General features: G+C 50.8%; 1 protein-coding gene across 6 annotated transcripts in view; it reads right to left on the bottom strand.

Moving 5' to 3' along the window:
* Positions 1-24,649, bottom strand: part of GSG1L (GSG1 like) — a 206,172-nt gene that overhangs the window by 39,388 nt on the left and 142,135 nt on the right. For all 6 annotated transcript variants that reach the window (XM_041747034.1, XM_041747035.1, XM_041747036.1 and 3 more), the window contains one exon: positions 1,574-1,685. In XM_041747034.1, coding sequence (XP_041602968.1) covers positions 1,574-1,685 — 112 coding nt within the window. The remainder of the gene's footprint in view (positions 1-1,573; positions 1,686-24,649) is intronic.

The raw sequence follows: 24,649 nt of genomic DNA, 5'->3' as shown, positions 1-24,649 counted from the left end.
GGTCGCATTCTTGCCAGCATGCATTCCTTCTGATGACCCCACCCCACCCCCAAATTTCTGCTGGGGGACCTCTCCTCCTCTTCTTTGTCCAAGGGTTTGGGTGGGGCCAATCCCTCTGCTTGACCTTGTGACTCAGGCCAGACCAATGAGAGTAGTCCAGTCTGTTCAGGGTCTAAATCATTGGTCATGGGGTGGACACTTGACTTAAGCCAATCCAATGAAAGCCATAGGCAGGATGTTGGCTGGAAATATTGGAAAGAAGCCCCATCTTTCTGCTACTGTTGCTGCATTTGTAAAAGGTAAGCCTTGAGCTGGGCTTGGTGACCATCTCTGCTTGGGGAAAAACTGCTTGTAAATGAAACCAACACAAAGGGAACAGAGACAGCAAAGTGGGGAGGGGAGATTGCCTAAGCTCCTGATGAATCACCCAATCACCTGGATCCAGCTGTGCCTGAAGCCGACCGTGTGGTAGCTCACCCAACATCCATTCCACCTACTCACCATTTGCGAGTTTCTGGCTCATTCTTCATTCCAGAGGTGAGTGTGGGCAAGATAAGCCAATAAGCTCATGACATTCCCTCAGCTGTGGTGATGATTTCAGGAGAAAGAAAATGAGCTAAGCTAGGTCCATCCGAGGGAGGCTTGGGATTCTAGTCAATGTTGGGGAAAGAGAAGCCCTTTTTTCTCCTGTGATGTGGAGGAAGAAGCACCAGCCTCAGGAGCAGCTTTTACTTCACCAGGAGGGAAGCCTACCCAGGAATAGGGTTAACATGTGCAGATGATCACCGAGGAAGAGCAGTCAGTCCTGATGACATCAGAGACTCTGGATCGAACATACCCTGAAGTCCACGACATGGCTGCACCTTCCACTTACAGGAACCAACTTTTTTCCGTATTGCTTGGACTGACATGGATGGATTTTTCTGCTACAACCCAAGGCACCCTAGCTGATCCACTTGGACTCTTCTGTTGCCTGAACTAACAATACATACCCCGTGTTTACCTACGCCTGGGAGTCTTGCCTTCCTTTGGATCCCTAGCCTGTCAGACCCCAGGGTCCCCACGGTTTGCTAGCTTCCATCTCCACCTTCCAGAGCAGCCTGTATAGCAGGGTCGACAAACTTTCTCTGTCAAGCGTCAGGAGTAAATATCTTAGGTTTTGCAGCCCATCGAGTGTCAGTCACAACCAGAACCCACAACTCTGCTGTTGTAGCGTGAAAGCAGCCACGGGCAACAGGTCAGCGTAAGTGTGGCTCTGTCCCAATGAAACTGCACTGACGGACACTGAAACCGAAATTTCGCCTCATTTTCACACATCACAAGATGTCATTATTTTTCTTTTGATTTACTTTCCAGCATTTAGACATGTAAAAAGCATCCTTAGGTTGAGGGCTGCATAAAAACAGGTGGTGAGCCAGATTTGGCCCATGGGCCAGAGTTTGCCAACCCCAGCTCTAAGGTCTCAAAGTGCCTTTGGACTCTGGGCTGCCTTTGCCTTCATCTTCTGTCCCTCTCTCCCCCAGCTGGGCCGACTGCTGAAATCCCAGCATGCCTGAAGGTCAAAGCCACTTACCAGAAGGACCACCCGTAGTCCCAGGAGTGGGGTCTCCAGTCTTCGGGGCCGAGGCTCACGGTGACCTGGAACACCTGTGTGTACATCATATGGGCTACCATTCCCAGGAGGCCTGTGGGCGGAGCAGAACAAGGGGTCAGGAGGCCAGCTGGGGCTCTGTCCCCCTGTGTCTGTGCTGGGGGACAGCACGGGAGGCAGAGGGCTGGTGGCAGGACCCCAGCGGGAAGCCCGAGGGTGGTGCTTTCCTAGGCCAGCCAAGGTGCTGGAGTTTGGGCAAGAGGGCACAGGGCAGGCCTGGAGAAATTAAACAAAGGAGACACAGAGTCAGATCTGGGCCCAGATGGGCAAACTTTGTGAAGTACCAGAGAAGCAGATATTTTAGGCTCTGTGGTCCGCGCAGTCTCTGTTGCAACTACTTCTCTACTGCTATAGCACAAAAGAGCCACAGATAATACATAGATGGATGAGTACGGCGACGTACCAATAAAATTTTATTTTTATTTTTTAAATTTTATTTATTCATTAGAGACACGCAGAGAGAGAAGCAGAGACACAGGCAGAGGGAGAAGTAGGCTCCATGCGGGGAGCCCGACATGGGACTCCATCCAGGGTCTCCAGGATCAGGCCCTGGGCTGAAAGGTGGCACCAAACCGCTGAGCCATCCGGGCTGCCCCCAATGAAATTTTATTTACAAAAACAGGCATCAGCCGAAGTTAGCCTGTGCACTATAGTTGGGAGAAGCAGCCTAGACAGTATTTTTCAAACTGCAGGTCTGGACTCACTAGACTAGTGGGTCATGAAATCACCTCCACTGATTGCCAGCATTGATTGCCAGCATTAAAACAACAACAACAACAACAACGATGGAATAGAATAGAAATATCTGATACCATCAAGTATAGCAAGAGTGAATATTGTTTTGTGAAATTTTCAGTTCTATTCATGTATCTGAAATAAGAAATGCTTTCCTGTGGCTCATGGTCAAAAATCTTTGAGCCCACTGGCTGGGAGAATTTGGATTCCCAAGGATCTGAGTGGGAATCCTCTTCCATCACATTTTCACCTTGTAGCGCTGGGCAAAGCTTCGTTCTCTGAGCTTCAAGTCTTTGAACCCTAAGATGAAGACTGTGACTGGTAAGGTGAAGGGTAGTGTCGGTGCCTAGGGGGCATGTAATCATTACAGCTACCAGGATTATTAGAACCCTGCGGGCAATTCTCTGTGGGGATGGTGGCGAGCCCTCATCAACCTGACTTTAAGATACAGTGATAAGGTATTGATGAGGAGGGAAGGCGTAGATAACGAGGAAAGTAATCATGCCTGTGCACCTGCTATGTGCCACACATTCTGTTATTCCCTCTTAATTTTCATGACAACTCTCAGAAGTATCATGAAGTACCACGATCAGGCCTATGTACCATTGTTCAGGTTGCCCACTGCACATCTCCATAAGGATCTATTCACAATACAGTCTACGTGCATGTCCCTCCCTGGAGTTGAAGCAGAAGCCCTCTTGCACAGCTGTATATGGTAGCCCTGAGTATGATTATACCCATTTCACAGGTGAGAAAATAGAAGCCTGGAGTCTATCCATGGTCGCAAAGGGAGTCAATGGCATCTTTGTGACTGGTGTGCAGATCCAAATGCCCTCAACTCCAGGGCCTTTTCCATGCTGCCCAGCATGCATCTGTCCTCCCCCGGTTGCCTGATCACCCTCTCCCCTCTTCTTGAAGAAGAGGTAAGAGGAAAGGTGGAGATAAGGGGAGAAGAAGTGGAGATAAAGCAGAGACAGAAGAGACAGCAGGGCTCTGCATCCTAGAACCCAGCGTGGGGAGTGGAAGGAGGGGGCCATCCTGTGTTCCCATAGTGTGAAGATAAATGTTTAGCCACTGGTTCTCCAGAGGGAAGAGGAAAGTCCCGAATGGTCGTGTTTGCCAAGTTCGATGGTGCAACTACTCCCACTATGGCCAATTTCAAGCTACCCATGTGCTGTTACTGAAAGCAGAGCAGAGCAGAGGTGTGCACAGTCGGTGCTCCAGCACATCTCTGGGTCTCACTCCAGCCACTGGACCCCGGGCCCAGTGGAGACAGAGGTGGCTGGGCGCCTCTCTGAGCCTGGGTCAGCCCCACTGGACAGTTCCCACTATTCTCAGACCTCAGATGCAAGCCAGTGGGAGCACTCGAGTCAGGAAATCCAGGGAGGAAATCCAGGCACCGGAGCCTCCTAAAGTCCCAGCCTACCCAGAGCTATCTCTGCCAGGCCCGAGTACACCCTAGACCGCATCCCTGGCTGTGCCCTGGCAGGTGGCACAGAACTGTCCTGGGCTATCACATCCAACAACAGCATCCTCTCTGGTCCTCTCTGCCTGGGCTCAGTCTGTTGGCAGGAGGAGAAAGATGAGCCACAGGGAGATCTTATTTTTCTACTTGATACAATTCTGGGTGAACTTGCCAAAGGTACATAACAGATATACCCTATTCTCTGGAACCGATGTATATGATTTCTTAATAACCAAGCACCGTGTTTTATTTATCCACTCAATTGACGGTTTTAAATTACTTCCAGCTTTTTGCTCTATAAGCAGTGCTGCAATAAACACCTTTCTGCAAGTCTTTGTGTATCAGCAAGCATTTCTCCAGAGGGAATAATAAGAATTTCTGGGTCATAAAGCATATGCATTTTAAATTTGAGTCAATGTTGGGAAATCGCTGTTACCCGCTGGTTGTCCCACCCTGTGCTTCTGTCAGCTGTCTGGGAGGACTTACCCGGATCTTCACCAACACTGGAGATGCTAACACATTAAAAACCGCTCCTTGCATGATGCAGGATGACACTTCAACACTGTTTTAAGTTTTATTTTCCCCTCATTGCTAGATTAGCTTGGGCACCTTTCACCCAATGATCACCTTTGGGTAGATCATTCCCTACCTCTGTGTATATAGTGCCTGTCCCTATCCTTTGTCAAATTTTTCTTTTTTCAAAAAACTACATTTTCCCTTACTAATTGGTAGGAATTCTTTATGTATCCTGGATATTAATCCTGCCTGTTGCATAGACTACAGAGAGTTTACTGCTTGTCTTTTCCTATGTGCTGAACATCTTTTTATTTTTTAATTAATAGACTTTACTTTTTTTAGAGCAGTTTCAAGTTTTCTTAGAAAAAGTGAGGGGGACTTACAGAGAGTTCCCCTGTGCTGCTGGTCACCACCCTCCCAGTTTCTCATGTGATTAACATCTTGCATTTGTGCAGTACATTTGTTACAATTGACAAATTGTACTGACCCATTACTATTAGCTAGATCCTTAGTTTACATTAGGGTTTGTGCTTTGTGTTGTATTTTCTATGGATTTTGACCAATCTTTGGTAACATGTATCCATCATTACTGTGTCAAATAGTTTCACAGACTTAAAAATCCTCTGGGCGCCACTTATTCATCCCTCTCCCTCCCTGCATCCCTAAACCCCTGGCAAACACTGATCTTTTTGCCACCTTCATAACTTTGCCTTTTCCAGAATGTCACATAGTTGAAATCATACGGTATGTGTAGCCTTCTCAGATCGGCTTCTCTCACCTAGCAATACGCATATAAGGTTCCTCCGTAGCTCTTCGTGGCTGAATGATATTCCACCGTCGGGACACATCACAGGTCACTCACCTGTGGGTCATCTACCAGGTGAAGGACATCTCAGTTGCTTCCAAGTTTTGGCAACTATGGATAAAGCCGTGTTTGTCCTACTTTTTGATATTTGATATCACCAAATTTACTAGTCTTTTCCTTTTCGGTTTTTGCTGCCTGTGTCTACTTTTAGAAAAGTGGCATCATAGACACATGTTCCTATATTCCTATATTTTTATATTAATTCATCTGGAATTTATCTTGGTGAATGGCACGAGTTAAGGATCTAAGTTAACTATTTTTAATGGGCAGCTAATTATTTCTAATCCTTATAGAATGACCTGTTCTTTCTCTACTGATTTTTGTAAATTTTATTAATTTTGAGAACGAGAGTGCACTCAAGTGCACACGTGCACAAATAGGGGGAGGGGAAGAGGGAAAGGAAGAAGGAGATTCCCTGTCGGGCAGGGAGCCCAACAATGAAGCTGGGCTTGATCCCGAGACCCCAGGATTGTGACCTGAGCCGAAGGCAGACACTTAACCAACTGTGCCATCCAGGCACCCCCTCCACTGATTTTATTTTATTTTTTTCCCTCCACTGATTTTAAATGACACAGTCCAAGCTTCACATGTATGTGAGTCTGCGTCCTAATGGCACTGTTCCACTGATCTCTCTCTGTTCTTGTGTCAGTGCCATGCTGTTTTAGTTTAACCTACAGGAGAGTCTGTTAGCTGGGAGGACAAGCCTCTTCTCCTCACTGCCCAGTGCTCATTCCCCCTGGAATTGGTCCCCTACCTAGGAGCCTTGTGCCTTTAATGGGGTCCTGACCCCTTCCCAAGCCTCTGCCTCCCAGTCCCTTTCTGGGGGGTGGGGCTTGCTCTCCAAACCCTCAACCATTCTAACTTCTATGGTTCCTTCCACACTATGCCAGCCCAGATGCTCTCCGGGTGATGTGACCTCTGGGTGCCTTTGGTTTTCTCATCTATAAAATGGGGATATTAGTAGCCATTGGTAATTCTAATGAGTTTCTACTAAAGGAGAACATTCATGAGAACAACCTCTCCTTGTATTAGGGCAGTGGGGACAAAATGAAAACTCCTAGCTAGACCCAGAAGCCAGACCCAGCCTGTTGGCAGAATAATTAATTTTCCAAAGTGTTAGTTTGAAAAACCATTGATTTCTCAATCGAATTCCATTTACTCCCAAATATGAAAGGCCGTGCTTTAAGAAAATTACAATTCACTCAAAGAAAGGTTGGTGAGGTTCTCTGATTGCATTTTGAAGATTCTCCTCTAAAAATCCGACCCTCGCTCATGTTTCTGGAAGCATGTCTGCTCGGCAAAGGGAGGTCCGTGGTAGCATCTGTCATACAAATCTTCACAGAAGGAATTGTTTCCAGCTCCTCTGAATTAAAAAGTGACTTTCAGCAGAGTGTCTGCACCTCTTAAATTAGCATGAACTAAATGAATGAGGCTTTCCTGCTCTGCTCCTGCTGCTTCCTGGTGGGGCCCCATACCAGGAAACTTGGCTGTAAGTCTCAATTTCCAACTCCTGATGCCATAAACAAGAGCCTCGACCCATGGCCCACATGGTGAGGCAGGCATGGCTCCTCCCAGCCCCTGGGGGACTTTGGAGAGCACTGGGAGTGACCTGATTGAGGGGCCAGAGCTGGGCTGGGTGTCATGCCTCCCAGACCCCAGATAGGAAGGGCTGCCACGATTCCCTGCCCTGCCCTCCACTGGTCAGACAGAGGATGAACTGTCAAGTCCGAAAGGGCTGGCATGGGCCCAGAATTAAGAGACAGTGTGGGTGGGGACAGAAGGTAAGCCCAGGGTAAAGCAGGAGTGAAATGAAGCGAGAGAGAGTTTATGGTTTCCAGTGCTGTCACTCACCAGCTATGTGACCTTGAGTAGGTGACCTCCCGTTTCCGTGCCTCAGTTTCCTCAAGTGTAACATGGGGGTAATAATAGCACCTGTCATAGACTGGTATGAGTATCAGGTGGCTTATGTTTGTGAAGCATCTAGAACAGTGCTTGGCAGGAAGGAGGCCCTATATCAGTGTTTCTTGAATGAATGAATGAATGAATGAATGAATGAATGAATGAACGCATGCCTGAGACTCACTGTAGAGGCCCTGTAGATGGCACACTTGACCAGGGACCAAGTCTGTGGTCTCAGCACACCTTAAGTATTCAAAATGTGTCAATGAACAGACGACAAAGGATGTCAAGGTGCATGGGGGAGGGGCATCAGGGTGGCTCTTGGAAAGTCCTGGGACCAGATCTGACAACTCAGGAGAACGAGTCGTTCACATGAGCCAAGACCCGAGTCATCATTCATTTCTTTATCATTCGTTAATTCAATTTGTCAGTGAATAGTTACCAAATGCTTTTCACATGTCATGCATTATTCTAGTGCATGGGGACCACTGATACAGACAACCAAGGCCCCGCCCTCAAGGCTCTCAGGTTCTACAGGAGAGATCCAGACAACGAGCACCTAAGTTAACAAGAAAACGTCCAGTAGTGAGAGGTGTCATGATGAAAATAAAATAGGGCAACACGACAAAGAGATCCTGGGGCAGCTCCGACTGGGTAGTCAGGGAGGGCCTCTCTGGGGAGATGTTATTTAAGCAGAGGTTTAAATGGGAGTTAAAGGCAGCCACAGGGAGGTCTGGGGAGGAGCACCCCAGTCCGAGGGAGAGGTGTGGCAAAGGCTGAAGGCAGGGGCCTGATCTGCGGGGTGGGGGCAGGGAGTGGAGGCTCCTGCGAGGGCTGGAGAGGAGGTGTGTGGAGATGGGTCAGGAGGGCAGGCACCTGCCAGTACCTGAGCACCTTGCAGGCCACAGTGATGAATCTGGCTTTTATTCTATGTGTGACAGAAGCCAGCAGAGGGCCATTTACAGCTCGATCTGGTTACTGGGTACAGAGAGAGGATGGGGGGGTAGAGAAGGGAGCCCCTCCTGGAGGCCCATCCAGGAGGCCTGCCTGGAGGCTCAGCTGCTGGCAGCTCTGGGGTAGGTGTGAAGGTGGAGCACACAGGACACGCTGATGGGCTGGACATGGGCTGAAGGTACCTGTAGTGGAGGATGACCTCTAGAGTTTCGGTGTGGGCAATCGGGCAGATGAAGAAGGTGAAGGAAGGAAGACGCTGGGATGGGTGGAATTCCATTTGGGCCACGTTAGTGGGATATGTATATCTTATATCCAAACAGAGCTAGCAAGCAAGCAGCTGACTGTGCAAGTTTGGAGTTCAGGGAAAGGCCTAGGTCGGGATTAAATGCAAGAGTCACTGGCACAGGGACAAGGGCCTGGAGAGACCACCTGGAGAGAGACTATAGGAGGAGCTGAGCCTAGGGTAGGCCGGAGGGGCGGGCGGAGCGGGCCAAGGAGAGGCCCCGGCGGCAGGAGGAAACGAGTGTGGCATCACCAGGGCCGGGCGATGTACGCAGGCTGAGAAGTGGGGGGCAGCCCTTGAGGTCAAAGATGAAGGCAGAGAAACAACCACTGGATGTGCCAACATGCAGACCGCTGGGGACAGACGCTCAGCTTCAGTAGGCTGAAATGAGGAGAGAAAGCAGCCAAGTAATCCCAGAGCAGGCATCAAAACCCTGGGAGAAGCAGGAAACAGGGGGACAGAGGGGTTCAGGGAGGGATGCTGAGGAGACAGAGGATGTTCCTGTGCTCACCCTAAGCCATCAGGTAGACAGGGGGAGACTGCTGGTTAGAGGAGCGACAACCTGTGCAAGTGCAGGTGGCCCCAGGGCAGTGCCGTGCTCAGGAGCATGAAGTGGTAAAGTGAGATCCGGTGACAGGGCAGGGGGACGCCGGCACTCAGGGAGGACACGCGGGAGTGCTAACCCATGATGCCGCCCTGTGCAGAGGGCAGTGGCAGACCCTGGCCCCGGGTGACCCACCCCATGGGAACACTCTGCAGCCTGGATCTGCCCCCTGGGTCAGGATACGGAGCAGTGATGCCTGCCTGGCTTCCAAGACACGTCTTGCACCTGGCCTGCCTCTCTTTTGCGGGGATTGGACGTGTTATGCTGAGGGCATGCTCCATTTAATTGAGATATCCGGGAAATAGCTGATTAATTAATTTATAATGGAGTTTATTATTAATAGATGCTGTCTAAGTGATTACTTCACACACTCGGAGAGCATTCAGGTCTAAATAATTATTCTTGTGTATGTGGGCACCGATCTGGATTTGCCAACATCCCATGCACGTCATGTCGGGATGTCACATGGCTGGTGGGGACCTGGAGGAGGCTGAAACCAGATGAGATTGGGCAGGATGACAGCAGAGCTGAAGCCCCTGCTAGGGTGGCCTGACATTCAGTTGATTAGTCCCTGAGCATGTACTGAGTACCTGCTGGGTGCCAAGCTCTTTTCCAGCTGGGGGAGGGAATGCCCTGGGAACAAGTGAACTGGTCTCCCAGTGCTCTGGGGGGATGGGAGAAAGCTGGGGACTGGTGTGCACCAGGGCAGACAAGGTGGGGAAGGCCAGGGGCCCATGGGAAGGTCAGGAAAGAATGTCACCCAGAGAAAGTGACATCCAAGCTGAAAGCTATGGGCTCCAAGGGAACAAGAGGGTGGGCCTGACAGTGGAACCAGCTCTGGCAAAGCCCAGAGGCAAAGTGGCCGGGTGGGCTATTAGGGTTGTCAGGAGGGCACATGGGTGGGGGAGCTCCTGCTAGAGAGATAAGCCAGACACTGAAAAAGTTCTGGAGCTCTCCTAGGGAGTTTGGGCTTTGTCCTGAGGGCAAACGGGCAGGAATCACGGAACCCTCAGCAAGAAGGCAAGAATCAGACGTGCTCTTGTAAGATCTCTTTGGCCGGCGTGCGGACACCTAGAAGGTGGAGACAGGGAAGCTGGGAGAGGCCGCTGTAGCTCCCCAGGCGTCAAGGACATGGCCAAGCCAAGGCTGCTGAGGTCAGGAGGTAGGTGAGCAGGTCCACCGGAGGTGTGGGGGCTCTGCTGAGATGGATGAATTTGCAGCCAACCCACAGATGCTGGAAAGCCCTGCCTCAGGAATGGGGGGCGCGGGGACACAGGGTAACGGACGGGGTTGACCCACTTTACATTGGCCCTGGAATATGCTCCCGTGGAAAGAAAACTTTGAGATTCTAAAGGTTGGTACTTCCTGACACCCATCAGCGGGGAGGCAGAAAGAAAAATAAATCCCTTATCTATAATTATCTAAAACATAAAAAAAAAAAAAAATCCAGATGTTTGTCTGGGCAGGGACCAAAGGCTGATTCTGACTGTCCCTCAAGCCCTTGGACCTGGGGAGGGCTGCGTACGGTGGGCCGCTTGCTCTGAAAACCGTGACCAAGGAGCCGAGCTGAGGCTCTGTTTAAAGCTTGCCCAGAACTATTTTTAAAGACTGGGCTATTTTTAGACACTCTCCCGAGAACCCGAAGCCTCTCTTGGTAGCATATTTCAGGGTTTAAAAAGTTCCTCCTTACACATAACCTAAATCTTTCCAGCTCCAATTTAAGCTAATTTCTTGCTCTGCCCTCCGAGGACACGAGGGTGAACCGGTTGGCTTCTTCTCGGGGGGGATCCTCTGGGAGCTTGGCAATTACCGAGTCACCCCTCAACCTTGTCTGCCCGGTGCTAGATCGTTGCCATTCCTCTGCCCTTCCTACAGAGGTCTGCCTTTCAGACCACTTGACTCATTAGCATCACGCTTGTTTGGATTCTGCTCATTTCTCTATTTGCCTTTTAATGTGAAGTGGCCCAAATCAGAGGTGGTATTTAATTGGGGACCTTCCCATTTCAAGAACTGGGTTCACTGAACTGCTACCAGCCTTGTCCGCCCCAGCCACCTCCATTGAGCCCCGAGGCAATGAACAGGCTCAGACTCTCCCCGCCAGGTAGGGTTCTAGAAGGAGTCCCCCAAGGCTGTGCCCCAATTCCTGGTGATTCTTGGGGTAGCACAGGGCAATTCAGTGGTGGGATGATTTTTAATATTAAAAATCATGGAGGGATCCCTGGGTGGTGCAGCGGTTTGGCGCCTGCCTTTGGCCCAGGGCGCGATCCTGGAGACCCGGGATCAAATCCCACGTCGGGCTCCTGGTGCATGGAGCCTGCTTCTCCCTCTGCCTGTGTCTCTGCCTCTCTCTCTCTCTCTCTGTGTATGACTATCATAAATAATAAATTTAAAAAAATTTTTTAAATCATGGATTTAGGGGACACCTGGGAGGCTCAGTGGTTGAGCATCTGCCTTTGGCTCAGGGCATGATCCTGGGGTCCTGGGATCAAGTCCCGCATTGGGCTCCCCAAGGGGAGCCTGCTTCTGACTCTGCCTCTCTCTGTGTCTCTTATGAATAAAATCTTTTAAAAAAACATCATGGGTTTGTCCCCCACCTGGTCCCAGCATTTCCTGATAGCCTCCTTCATCTGGGCAACTAGAGACAAGATCTCAATGACTTTGGGGCACAGATGTCACAGAAGACCAAGAAAACAAGAGTCCAAGTCCCAGCTTTGTGGGTTTCCCAAGCCTACATGCAGGTGCTCACTGGGAAGGCTTGGAAGAATGAGTGATGAAGCAGAGGCAGAGCCAGCTTCTCTCCCTTCCACCTGGGAACCAGATAAAGTTGCCTGCCTGGGGGGAGTGGGAGGAAGCAGGGGAGGAAGAGAGGACAGTGGGTCCCAGGAAATAATGAATTTAACTATGCAGATGTGAGCAGAGCATCCCCTTCCAGGACTTCCCCGGGAACACACGGGCATGAGGTCAGCCCACACAGAGGGGCCTCTCCCAATACGAGTGGACATGAGACAGCAGTGGGCATCCTAGCAGTCTGGCCATGGGCTCACAACTTCAAGGTTGTTCAGAAAGAGTTATGTCCTCTTGGGGTTGCTCCTGTGTGACTCTTCACATGCACTAACCCCATTTTGATGGCCTTGGATGTTCATAAGCCCCCCAAGACAAAAGGTGGGCCCTCAACTACAGGACGATGGTAGGAGGAAGGGGAGCAGGCATGGGTGGGAAGGAGAAGAGCAAGATGGGGCCCTCCATCACAGAGCTGGAAGGCTCCCCTGACATGTCTACACCCCAAGTCAAAGTTCTGGCCCTCTCTCCCCTGCCTTCTGCATCTTTACCCTGGAGATTCATATACCCCAGGACCGTGGTCTTGACATTCTACCCAAGCCTTGGACTTGGGCTCAACTATGGGGAACAAACTGGCTCGATGCATGATCCTTGAAGCCCTGTCTGCCAAGAGAGGTGCCTTCTCAGAGGCTCCCAGCCAGCTCCACCCCCAGCTTCTAGGCCCCACCACTAAACAGAGATGCCTGAGAGCCTACTGTAAGAGCAGGGTCCCCGAGGGGTGGAAGCAGAGCAGAGGCAGCCAGTGTAGACTGCTGTCTCAAGCCATGGTGACTGCTGGACTCTCTACCTGCCCCACTAAGTACAGTGGCCAGAGAGGCGGGTGGGGGGCCCTATCATCAGCTGCCCAGGCCGGGACACTTGAGAGGAAAGGTGGTGCAATTATCAACTACCCCGGGACAACTTGACAGCCATGGGAGAAGAAATGAATGAGGCAATGACCCCCCAATCTCTCCACAGACCCCTGCCACCTGCAGATGGGCCCTGACCCTTACTTACGCAGGCTCTTCCTCTGCCAGGGACTTTTCACCTGCTGCTGGGCGCTACTGGGCACATCAGTCCTAGTGACAAGTGACAAACAGAGTGCCCAATAGACTGACGGTGGGGGATCCAGGAGCAGGAATCTCCTCTCTTTTTTTGCCCAGCTTTCGTTGATCCCACATGTGACTGCGGAGCACCCGCTGTGAGCCAGGCACCCTGACTGCTTGCAGCTCTCGTGTAAGACCAGGACGCAGACAGAGAGCCAAGCTAGGGGCCACAGGAGCTGACCCTCCGAGTCCTCGCCCTGGGGCCTGGGGAGGTGTCCCTGGGAAGGGGTGTTGCAGCTGAGCCTGAAGGGGGAGAAGCTGAGGAGGTCAGAGCTGCCCAAGCGTGGGACACACGTCCCTCAGGTGCTGGAGCTTATTCCAGACCAGAAGTTCTGCACCTTAACATCACTGACATCTGGGGCCTATTACCCTCAGTCAAGGGGGTGAGTTGTCCTGTGCTTTGCAGGTTTAGCTGCATCCCCAGCCTCTACCAGTTCACTGGAGGCCAGGAACACTCCCCAAGCAGTGACCACCAAAAATATCTCTAGAGGTTACCAACTGGCCCTGGTGGCTGCGTGGGGGATGAGGAGAGGGAAGCTGTGCCCAGGGGGAGACCAGGGTTTGAGATGCTCCACAAACGTTTTTATAATGGTGAAGTTTTTATTTCCCCAGTTTTACGATTCCCTTCTATTTATTGCAAGTGCTACTGGCTTTTCATTTCCGGTCGTGATCTGAAGCTTCCTTTCTGAATACATTTTTTTTTAAAAAGTGAGTGATTTAGAGGAAAATGTGAAGTAAGTGGCAGTCCCTGTGGATGTGGCAACCTTCGTGGAGGGAGGGGCGCACAACAGAGTGTGAGGAATGCTGGATCAGGTGAGAGCTGGCTGCCAGACACCCAAGGGGGGCTGCAGGCTTGGGTGCATCCCATCAGCCACACCCGTGACAGGTTTAGGCATCTGGGGGCCATGGGCTGGTGAGGGGTGGGGCAGGGGAGTACATCCTGCAGAGCACACACTCTCCCTTGGAAGTTCAAGGCCAGCTTTCCTCCAATCTGCACATTGATTGTCTCTCTTGGGTTGGGCACCAGAGGAAGGAATTAGCTTAACTTTGGGGACCCTCGTGGCATCAAAGAGAATCCTTAAATACTAAAAGCACGCTCTTTGAGGCAAGATGCTCACACTAGGAAAGGCACCAGGGGTTCTGAAATCAGCGGGGGCCGAGGTGGGGGTGCTCACTGGGGCCGCTGTGTGGGCCCCTCCCTTTGGCTTTTCTGTCTCTTTCTGCCTCTGTCTCTTCTTCCGTTGCCTTCTGCCTCTGTTGTTGACTCTCCCTCCTGGTCTGGTTCTCTCTCCTTGTCTCTCCCTCCCAGGAGTATCTAGTCCACGTGCCCAAGATCCAGGCAGGAATACTCACTGTATTTGGGTCTCACACGGTGCTCCCCTAAGCCCCTCCACCATGGGTCCCTGGCCCAGGAGGGACCCTGGTCCACACAGAGAAAATTATGATGAGTTTGGGGCCCCCCCTGCCTCACACCTGGCCAGCCTTGAGAACATTCCTCCCAAAGCCACTCTTCCATCCGCCAGTCACATTAGCTGAAATGCAAATCCTATTCTTCTGGCCGGTTAGTTTTTAAGTGCTCTGGGCTTCCACGCTTCCCTGCAGCGACGCTGTGATACTATCCAATTAGTTTCGCTGCCCAGGAAGCTGCCTGCGCACCAGGAAAATGAGATGAGCTGGCGCCTTGCTACAAAACCTCCAGAGACCAAAACCTCCAGACGGGCTCCTCTTCCTTGGGCACTTTACGACTTGCAAAGCACTTGACCATCCTCTCGTAGTCTGGGAAATAAAGGAGTATATAAGGCAAACAAAGCCCCTGTCCTCATGGAGCTGATATTCTTAGGAAGGAAGATGGAAAATAAATACATAAATTTGAAATTTAATAAATGTTATAAAGGAAAAGAGGGCATGAGAACAAAGTGGTAGTTTGGCCAAGGAAGCTGGCACCAGCCCCTCTAGGGAGGTGACATGTAAGCTAAGACCTGGAATTTGGGTCTGTTCTCAGATTCAGGACAGGGAGGCAGCAAGTGTGCTATGAGGAGCCACTGCAGAATCCTGAAGACATGGGGGCCCAGGGTGCAGTCAGCCTTGCCTCCTTGGAAGCCCAGCGGCTCTACTGTCCCCACCACAGGTGCAGGTCTCCCTGACATCTGGTTCAGGGGTGCTCATAAAGAGGCACCTCCTAGCCCACCCCTCTCCTGGGACAGGAGCCCAGATGGAGCCCTACACGGCCAGGTGACAAAAGGACAAAGTTGGAGTGAGGTGGGGCAGCAGAGCCTGGGCTTGGGTGCTGCCCCTGGTCACCCTCTGGCCAGCGCTAAAGAGCTCTGGCAGGAGAAGCATCTGCAGTTGCTTGGGTCTCAGCAAATCTCAGGGCGGAGGGGGTGCTCATGGAGGATAGCAAGGTAGGGCCCCCATGAGCCCAGGGTGTGCCATGGCATCAATGCCAGGCCTGCACATCGCTGCCTTTGCTGCTGTCGGCCCTGGTGTCCCTTCCATACTCATCTTGGGTGGGAGTGAGTCTGCCTATCCCTCTTCTAAAGAAGGCCCATGAGTCAGAGAAATGGTCCCACCACGGATCCCTGGTGCTCCGAGCGGGGACCAGGCTTCGAGGCCCCCAGATGTCAGGCTGCAAGGAATCAAGGCTCAGCTGGGTTTGTGAGCCCCACACAGAAGCCAGTGAGCGGTGGCTCTATGTAGGCCTGGGGGCAGCCTGCAGCTGGGGCTCCCCTTAGTCAGCCCTGCCAGCCCCAGCAAGGCTCAGCCATGCAGCCAGAGACTCCTGGCCACAGGCTCAGCTGCCCGGCTCCTGCCCCAGGCCACCCAGACGGGGCTGCTCACCTTTCCTAGGCCTGACCTAGGAGCAGCTCTGTGTACCTCACTTTGCCTCCCAAAGCTGACAGATACCTTCCCCAACCAAACTGCCAATTCCCTCCCAAGTGGCTGATTGTCTTCTAGGGCTCTTGGGAATACACCCTTTCCATCACCCCACCCCTGGAGTGAGACTGCCTGCATCCAAATCCTGCTTCCAACACTTACTGACCATGTGATCTGGCTAATCTGTTAAATGCTCTGTGCCTCAGTTTCCCCACCTGGTTGTAGGAACGAGCCATAAGCACACAGAACAGTGCCTAGAGCATAGTCACTGCTCTACAAGTGTGAGGGCTACACTGGTCGCTGCCATGCCTCACCTCCATCTGACCCCAGGACTCCTGTTGCAGTGCTCCATCTGCTAGTCAGATATCCTTGGATGGTGACACATGCTGGTTAGAGTATAAGTTCTTCCTGTCCTGAGAACCATGCTATTCCACTCCGATAGTTTCCCCGGACACTCCCCAACCCTCCTGCTCCACCACTCTCAGCTCACTCTCCTCACCACCAGAGCCTGGAACAGAGGGCCCTCTATGTCTCAGGTCAAGTAACAATACCCTTATTGACACATCTGCTTGGTCATGACTTGTCCTTACAAAGGAGGTTCAGGAATGTGTGTGTGTCCTCATGAAGGAGAGCAAGTAACTGGAAGCGTGGCGGCAATGTGAGAAGTGATGTAGTATGGGGTACCCCAGGCAGACTTTGAGGAAGGAGGAAGGTCTTGTATGGCAATGTCCGGGCTACATGGTGACTAATATGAAGCTACTGCCACTGGGTACTTGACTGTGCACGCAAGATAGAAATCTATCTGCACCACCTCATTGATCCTGCTGGGAGATTTTATGAAGGAGGAACTATTACTCTCTTTAACAGATGAGAAGACAGAGGCTTAAGGAGAAAGATTAAGGATGTGTATGGAGGACCAAGTTGGTTAGCTCCAGAGTGGACACCCCTGAATATTTCTGTACCCTCCCTAAAGGGTCTAAGTTCTCCAGATAAAGGACACCAGCACTGCCCTCCCACCAAGCAACCGGAACCTCAGGAGGAAAGGTATGACTAAGCATGATGATAAGAAAAATGGAAATGTGGCTGGGGAGGAGGAGTGACTGAGGGCTATTGGTGACCCAGATGGTGACCCAGTCCTTGCCTGTCTTGTCACCAACTGACTCTTATGTGGTCTTGCCCTAGTGGGTCTCAGAGCCCGCAGGCTTTGCCAGAATATGTAATGTTACATGGCAGTCTTTGGCATGGCTTTATCAAAGAGGGGAGGATGAGGAAGGCAGCAGCCTCTCATTCTAGCCTGCTTCCTGCCCCAGCATACTTGCCCAAAGACATCAAAAATCTTCAAGTTTCAAGCATTGGCCTGATGCCTGCCGGTCATCCCTGGACAGCCAGCACTGTCTGGCCACCCAGCAGGGGAGAGAGCACTGGGTTGGAGTTAGATACACCTGGGTTTGAATCTCAATACTGCAACTACCCAGTTGTGTATCCATGAACAAGTCACTTAATATTTCTGAGCCCCCATTTCCTTATCTGGAAAGTGAGAATACCACCCAGGCATATCCACTCATACAACCAACCAACATTCCTTGAGTAACCTGTTGTGTGCCAGATATTTTTCTAAGTCTTGGGGACATGGTGGAAAGCAAGACAGAGTTCCTGTCCTCATGGAGCTGACAGTCAAGTGGGGGAAACAGATGTAATAAAGATGTAATTTCAAGGAAAACACAGACTGAGGAGACAGAGTGCCTGGAGATAGTGACTTCAGATGAGATCATCAGGGAAGGACTCTCTGGGAAAGGGCTTCAAACTGGAACCTGAAGGATAAGAAGGAGTTGATCATGAAAAAGCCTGGGAACAGTTCCAAGCAGACGCAACAGGGATTGCCAAGGCCTTTGGAAGGGGAGAATGGGTCAGGGTGGCTGAAGCCTGTGTAGTGAAGGGGTGAGGAAGTGCAGGAAGATGGGGAAAGGCCAGTTTGGGGACGGGTAGAGATTTTATTCAGAACACAACAGGAAGCCACTAGAAGCTTTTAAGCATGCAGGTGACACTTCCCCCACTTAGTCATACTATACACAAAAGCACAGAGCACACAGGGCGTGCTTGGTAAATGCTGGTTGATTCGTATGTGGTCTCCACCCCACTGGGTCTCAGAGCCCCCAGGCCTCGCCAGGCCTTGTAAATGTGTGTGGCTCAGCTTTATGCAGAGGGGGAGCACCAGGGGGCAGCAGCCTCTCCTTCGAGGCCAGGAGTTCTCAGTGTGGTCCTTTGGCAGATTCTGCGAGCCCAGCCACCTTCCCAGAGATAAATGGCAGCCAAGCACAGACTCAACTCATTGTCTCAAAATAGCCATCAGGGAATTTCCAACACCTGGGAAAAGCACACAGAAGATACCGTTTGTGAGAAGAGTTTTCCAAGCGCGAAGAATTTCCATCAAGGGGAAGTGTCCTCCAAGGGGCTCTTAGACTCCCCAGCCATCTGCAGCAGCAGAGGCCGTCTGGAGGGAGGGCGCTGGGATGGAGGGAAGACGGACGGGAGCCTGGGGAGACAGTACAAACCTTTAGTGTGAAACAGCCAGGACAGGACACCAGGCCAAGGCAGGCAGCAGTGAAGGCAAGGGCATGAAGGGTCCTCAGAGGAGGCCAGCAGGAAGGTCAGCTCTTTGGAGGGGAATTTGGCAACAGTTGCCCAAACTGAAAATGCACCTTCCTTTTGACCCAGCAATTCCACTGCTTGGAATTTAGCCTCAGCTGTATTAGTACATATAGACAAGGACAGCTGGACAAGGATATTCATTGCAGCAGAGGGTTGAAAACACCCTAAAAGTCCACCAACTGGGGACTATTGGATTAAGCGTTGGCAACAGAAATCTATGTCTCCATCCCTGACCAGACCTCCTGTATCACTCCCACTCTTTCACTCCTTTCCAGCTTCTCTAGCCTCCTTGTCCCTTCATTATGCCAGGCATATTCCTACCTCAGGGCCTTTGCACTTGCAATCCCTCCACCTGAGCCATTCTGCCCTTGGATCTCCACTTCTGCAGTAGGCAGCTTCCAGGAAAGCCTGGAACAATCCCTGCCTCATTGTGGAACCATTATGGAATTACCTCCCAGAGAGGATGGCCTGGACTTACTGACAGAATAGAGATGTGATGGAATGTTGCTTCTGATGTTAGGTTTGAAAAACCCTGTGGCTTCCATCTTGGGTGCTCTTTCTCTCGCTCTTTTCTTAGAATGCATTCTCTTTCTCTTTCCTGGATCACTTGTGCTGGGGGAAGCAAGCTGCCCTGTTGTAAGCAGTCCCTGGGAGAGGCTCTGGCGGTCGGTGAGGAAATGAAGCTGCCACAACCGTGAGGGTGAGCTTGTGTGTGGATGCTTCAGCCCCAGGCAAGCGCTGAGGTGACTGTAGTCCTGGCCCACAGCCTGACTACAACCCATGAGAGACCTGGAGCCAGGGCTTCCAACTCATCTGTGCCCGGATCCCCGACCCACAGGATGCTAAGTTTGGGAGTAACTTGCTACACATCAATAACTAATTCAACTTCCTTCAGGTTTCTGCTCAAATATCACTTTACCATAATGGCCTCCCCCTTATCACAGTATAAGAGACAGCCCTCCCCCCTCTTTATAACACTCATCCCACCTAACAGGTCATTTGTATATTTAACCATTAAATATCTCTCCCTACCAGCACAGCAGCTCCCTGGAGCAGAAATGGTGTCTATTTTGTTGATTGTTGTGTCTCTAATGCCTAGAAGAGTGTCTGGCACATAGAAAGTGCTCAGGAAATATTGACTAAATTAATAATCCACAAGTGAAAAAGAATTGATTAGGTTAAGATATGTCAACCAAGAATGACCCCCAAGAAATATTAAGCAAAAAAAAGCAATGTACCATATACACATTTTGAAATTTAGAACAATTCCGGAAGGGTAGACAAGAAACTGGTAGCAGTGACTGAACGTTTCACAAGATGTTACCCAACCTGGAGCTTGAGGGGAAGGCAAGAGAAAGGAGCGACAGTGTTTTAGGCAGGATGAACAGCATAGGTCTCTTCTGGAGAGCACGATGGCGCCAGCCCAGCCCACACCCAGGCACTGGGCTCCTAGCCACACTCAGCTCCAGTCCAGCAACCTCCTGTTCCTTCACTACCTCAATCTGCTCCTGATCCACCCAGCACCTGACCCTTTGTCGTCCTGCTCCCAGCTTGGACCTCGGAGCATGTTTTCCTGAACTGGACTCAAGACAGAGTCATCCATAGGCCCCCTTGGCTCTATATCCTCCTGGTCACCCTGGGAAGTGTCCCCTGCCCCGGCACCACCTGGGATCCAAGCCCTGACTATTCTGTCTGCTGGACTGGGAGCCTTACAGCCCTTCTCAGTCCCTGGGGGATTCAGAAACTGCCACCGGGTGGTAGGGGAGTGGAGGTGGGAGTGACCACACTGGATAAACACGAACAGGATTTGGATATGCCATTCCTCTGCTTGTGCTGTAACCACAGGCAGTAACTGTATTTTCTTTTTTTTAAAAAAAAATTTTATTTATTTACTCATGAGGGATACAGACAGAGAGGGACAGGCAGAGACACAGGCAGAAAGAGAAGCAGGCTCCATGCAGGGAGCCCAATGTGGGACTCGATCCCGGGTCCCCAGGATCACGCCCTGGGCTGAAGGCGGCGCTAAACCGCTGAGCCACCCGGGCTGCCCAGTAACTGTATTTTCATACTCTCCCTCCCTCCGTGTCTCTCTCGAGTCCTGCCTCCCTCTGTCTCTATTCCCTTCCCTTGTTTTTCCCTGTACGTTTGTCTTTCCCTCTAGCTCTGTCTCTAGGTATCTCTGTCTCCATGTATCTCTCTGACTCTCTGTCTCTGGGTATCTCATACACATCCTTCTGTCCCTGTGTCTGGACTGGTCTGTGTCTCCCTCTCTCTTTACATGAACTACATACATGGCCACTGTAAGGTCAAATCACTGCTACTGCGAAAATCCTCAAACTGCCACGATATTCCCAACTCTGTTAGGTTCTCAGTCATTGCCCTGAGAACCAACCACATACCAGGCACTGTGCTAAGTGCTCAGTACATGCTCACTGATTAAATCCTTGCAACTTTCCCATGTGGTAGGGACTAATGGTGGGACTATTACCCTTATTTGGGGGAAGGAATAACTAAGGCTCAGGGAAAATAGAGAATTTGATCAAAGACACACAGTTGGTGACGAGGCCAGAATCTGCACCCATGCAGTTTGTCCTTCATCCCCCACACCTTTCCACCTTCACTTCTCCACAACTATCTTTTTTTTTTTTTTTTTAATTTTTATTTATTTATGATAGTCACAGAGAGGGAGAGAGGCAGAGACACAGGCGGAGGGAGAAGCAGGCTCCATGCACCGGGAGCCCGATGTGGGATTCGATCCCGGGTCTCCAGGATCACGCCCTGGGCCAAAGGCAGGCGCCAAACCGCTGCGCCACCCAGGGATCCCTCTCCACAACTATCTATGATGGAGTACTTCTTAGGGAGTCTCCAGCCTCCACCCCAAGAATGAGCTCAGGCGGGTAAGGGCAACTCATGACCACCCCCCTCCATTCTCCATATCGGTGGCCCACCCTGGCCCAGGGCCAAGGAGACAGCTGCCTATGTGAGGAGCAGGAAGTTTTTGATGTGTCCCCCATGAGCCTCCTCTTACTGTAAGGCAGGTTCTGTTACACCCGTCTCATTAACAACCATTTATGAAGGCCACCTTTGTGCCAGGTACTACGGATACAGGAGTGACAAGACAGACCCAATCCTGTCCAAAGCTCACGCTCTCAAAAGGACAGTGCCTGGCACATGAGTGACACAGAGGGAACCCCTGGGAGCAGAGACAGGGCCTGGCTCCTGCCTAGATCAGTCAGGGGCAGGGCAGACTAGCGAGCCCTGGCCACTCAGGCATCCCAGGAGTCCCTTGGAGTCTTGTTCTCTGAAATTAATGGAGAACTCCAGTCCCTATGCTAAATCCTTCCCCTTCTCCCCCTCCCTGCCCCACCATACGGAAGAGACTTCAGAGCACAGCCTTTTCCTCTACAACAGGGCTTTGACCTCAGTTTCCCTACCTAGTTCCCTCCCGAACCCACTTGCCTGGGGTTGCATCCTATGCCTGTTCAGCCCCCAGCTGGCTGAAGTCCTGGCCACTGGGGAGAGGAGGGAGCATGCTCCTGCTGAGGATCTCCAGCTGCCCTGCCCACTGACTTGGTTTCCACCCAAGGTCACTCGCCCAGGCCTTGCCCAGATTTGGCCACATGCCCAGGCCCTGCCCCTTCCTGGCCATGCCCCGCAGAGTCTAGCCTTCCCTTGGATGAGTGCCTCCTCATGTTTCCTCTGAGACCAGGCCCCTGAGCACCCAGCAACCCTTGCTACACCCACTCTACTAAGTCATTTAAAACTGCTAGAACAGAGAATCAGGGGATCCTGTTGAGTATCTTCCTTCAGCCCAGGGCATGGTCCTGGAGTCCCGGGATCGAGTCCCACATCGGGCTCCCTGCATGGAGCCTGCTTCTCCCTCTGCCTGTGTCTCTGCCTCTCTCTCTCTCTCTCTCTCTCTGTCTCTCATGAATAAATAAATAAAATCTTAAAAAACAAAACAAAACAAAACTGCTAGAACAGAGAAGTTCCAGGACTGTGGGTTTTACTTCCAGTTTTTATTAAACTTATTAAAATTCTCACCTCCTCCTATCCCCCAAAGCCCAGTTTCTGCCTGGCCCTGTCATTTGTACAAAAGGCCCAGTGGCCTGCATATTTGCCCAACCCTTGCCTCCAGAACATGCAGAGGACATGGCGGAGTTTCAATCACCAAGCCCAGTCTCAGCAAGGCCAAGGACAGGACACAGTCTGCTCCTCAGCCCTACCTCTTGAAGACGCACTGGCTACCCTCAGCTGACAGACCCTGGTTCCCTTCTAGAATCTTCAGACTCCTCTGCAGGCCCTGACTGGCTCCTAATATTCCTAACTCATTTATTCAACCAATATTTATTAAGCATCCTCTATATGCAAAGCATTGGACCAGCCACTGGGGATACAGCTGTGAATAAGGCATGGCCATTCCCCCAAGGCTAATGAGGAGGATGACATAAATAGTGAAGTAAAATCAATTATTACAAATACTAAAATAGAAAGACATAAGCTGTATCTAAAACTGGCAGCCCATGGGCTGAATCCAACCTGCAGATGTTGGCTAGAGCTGTAAAAAATGGATTTTTTTTTTTTTTGCCAACATTTAAAAATCTGGAGGATTTCCATTAAAATTATAGGAGTTTTGGCTTCTCTTGTAAAGATCAGAAACTCTGGCAACAGTGGGTCCACGTTGCCCCTTGACGACCCTCAGCAGTCTGATGGGAGCTGTGCCACTTAGTTGGGGCCTGTGGTCACAGATCTTCACACGCCCCACCAGGCCCACGTCTCCTTGTACCTTGCCTATGCCATTGCTGCAGTATTCCTGCTCTCACTCATATTTCCTCCCAGGCCGCTGAAGGCATTTACCTTTTTGACCCCTGGAAGGGATCTGAGGGAGAGAAAGTTCTGTTTTACCTGGGTGTGGGGAAGGCCTGGGAAAGGAGGTGAGCTCTGAGCTGGGTTTGGCAAGGTCAGCCTGTGTTCATGGAGAAGGTGCAGTGGGAGGAAGGGAAGAAGACAGTAGGCGGCAGAAAGGGCCCAACCAAAGGCAGGGAGGGGTGGAACGGTGCATTCTGGGTGCCCGTCCTGCTGAGCTTGGCATCACCTGCTCTCATAGAGCTCCAGACTCAGGACCGTTCTGGTTCAGTTTCTGATCTCCTGGGATGTGCCACAGACAGGTGAGAATAACGCTACAGGTGAGTGCGGGCCAAGCGGCTTAGGGAACACGAAAAGGACAAGTTTCCAACTGGAGCACCTCTAAGACTTCTAACTCAGGTAACTGGAACTTTTTTTTTTAACTTCTTATTCTGAAGTAATTATTGATTTATAGGAGGTTGCAAAGAAAGTACAAGAATGTCTCCCACATCCTTTCCCACTGTTAACACACAACTTGTACAGTCCTAGGATACAATATGGAGGTCAAGAAATTGCCCTTGACCCAATCCATAAGGCTGATTCAGATTTCACCGGTTATGCACACATATGTGTGTATGTAACTCTACAATTTTGTCACATGTGTAGCCTTGCACACCTACCACCACATCACCACATCAAGATACTTGACTGCATCATCACATGACCCCCTAATATTGCCCCTTTATAGCCACACCTATCAGCCTGCTACCCCTAATCCCTGGCAACCACTAATCTGTTCTCTGTGTCCGTAACTATATTATTGCAGATGTTACATAATTGCAATCATATGTATCCTCTGAGATTGGCTTTTCCCACTCAGCTTTATTTCCTTGAGGTCCATCCAAGTTGTTATATACATCGGTAGTTGGTTCCTTTTTTCAAAAAAATTTCTTATTGATGTATACTTGACATGCAACATTATACTTGTTTTCAGGTGCACAACATAGGGGACTTGACAGTTCTACACATTACTCAGTGTTCACCATGATTGTGTCATACCCATCTGTCACCATACGATATATTTTTTAAAGATTTTATTTATTTACTGATGAGAGACACACAGAGAGAGAGGCAGAGACACAGGCAGAGGGAGAAGCAGGCTCCATGCAGAGAGCCCGACATGGGAGTTGATCCTGGGACTCCAGTATCACGCCCTGGACTGAAGGTGGCACTAAACCTCTGAGCCACCCGGGCTGCCCAACCATACAATATTATTGACCATATTCCCTGTGCTGCACTTTTCATCCCTATGACTTGTTTTATAATTGGAAGTTTGTACCTCTTAATCCCCCTTCACCTACTTCACTCATCCCCTTGCCCTGCCCC

This window comes from Vulpes lagopus, chromosome 3 (assembly GCF_018345385.1).
Source record: "Vulpes lagopus strain Blue_001 chromosome 3, ASM1834538v1, whole genome shotgun sequence".
NCBI lineage: Eukaryota > Metazoa > Chordata > Mammalia > Carnivora > Canidae > Vulpes > Vulpes lagopus.
Note: the sequence above shows the minus strand (reverse complement) of the source record. Positions and strands in the feature narration are given on the sequence as shown.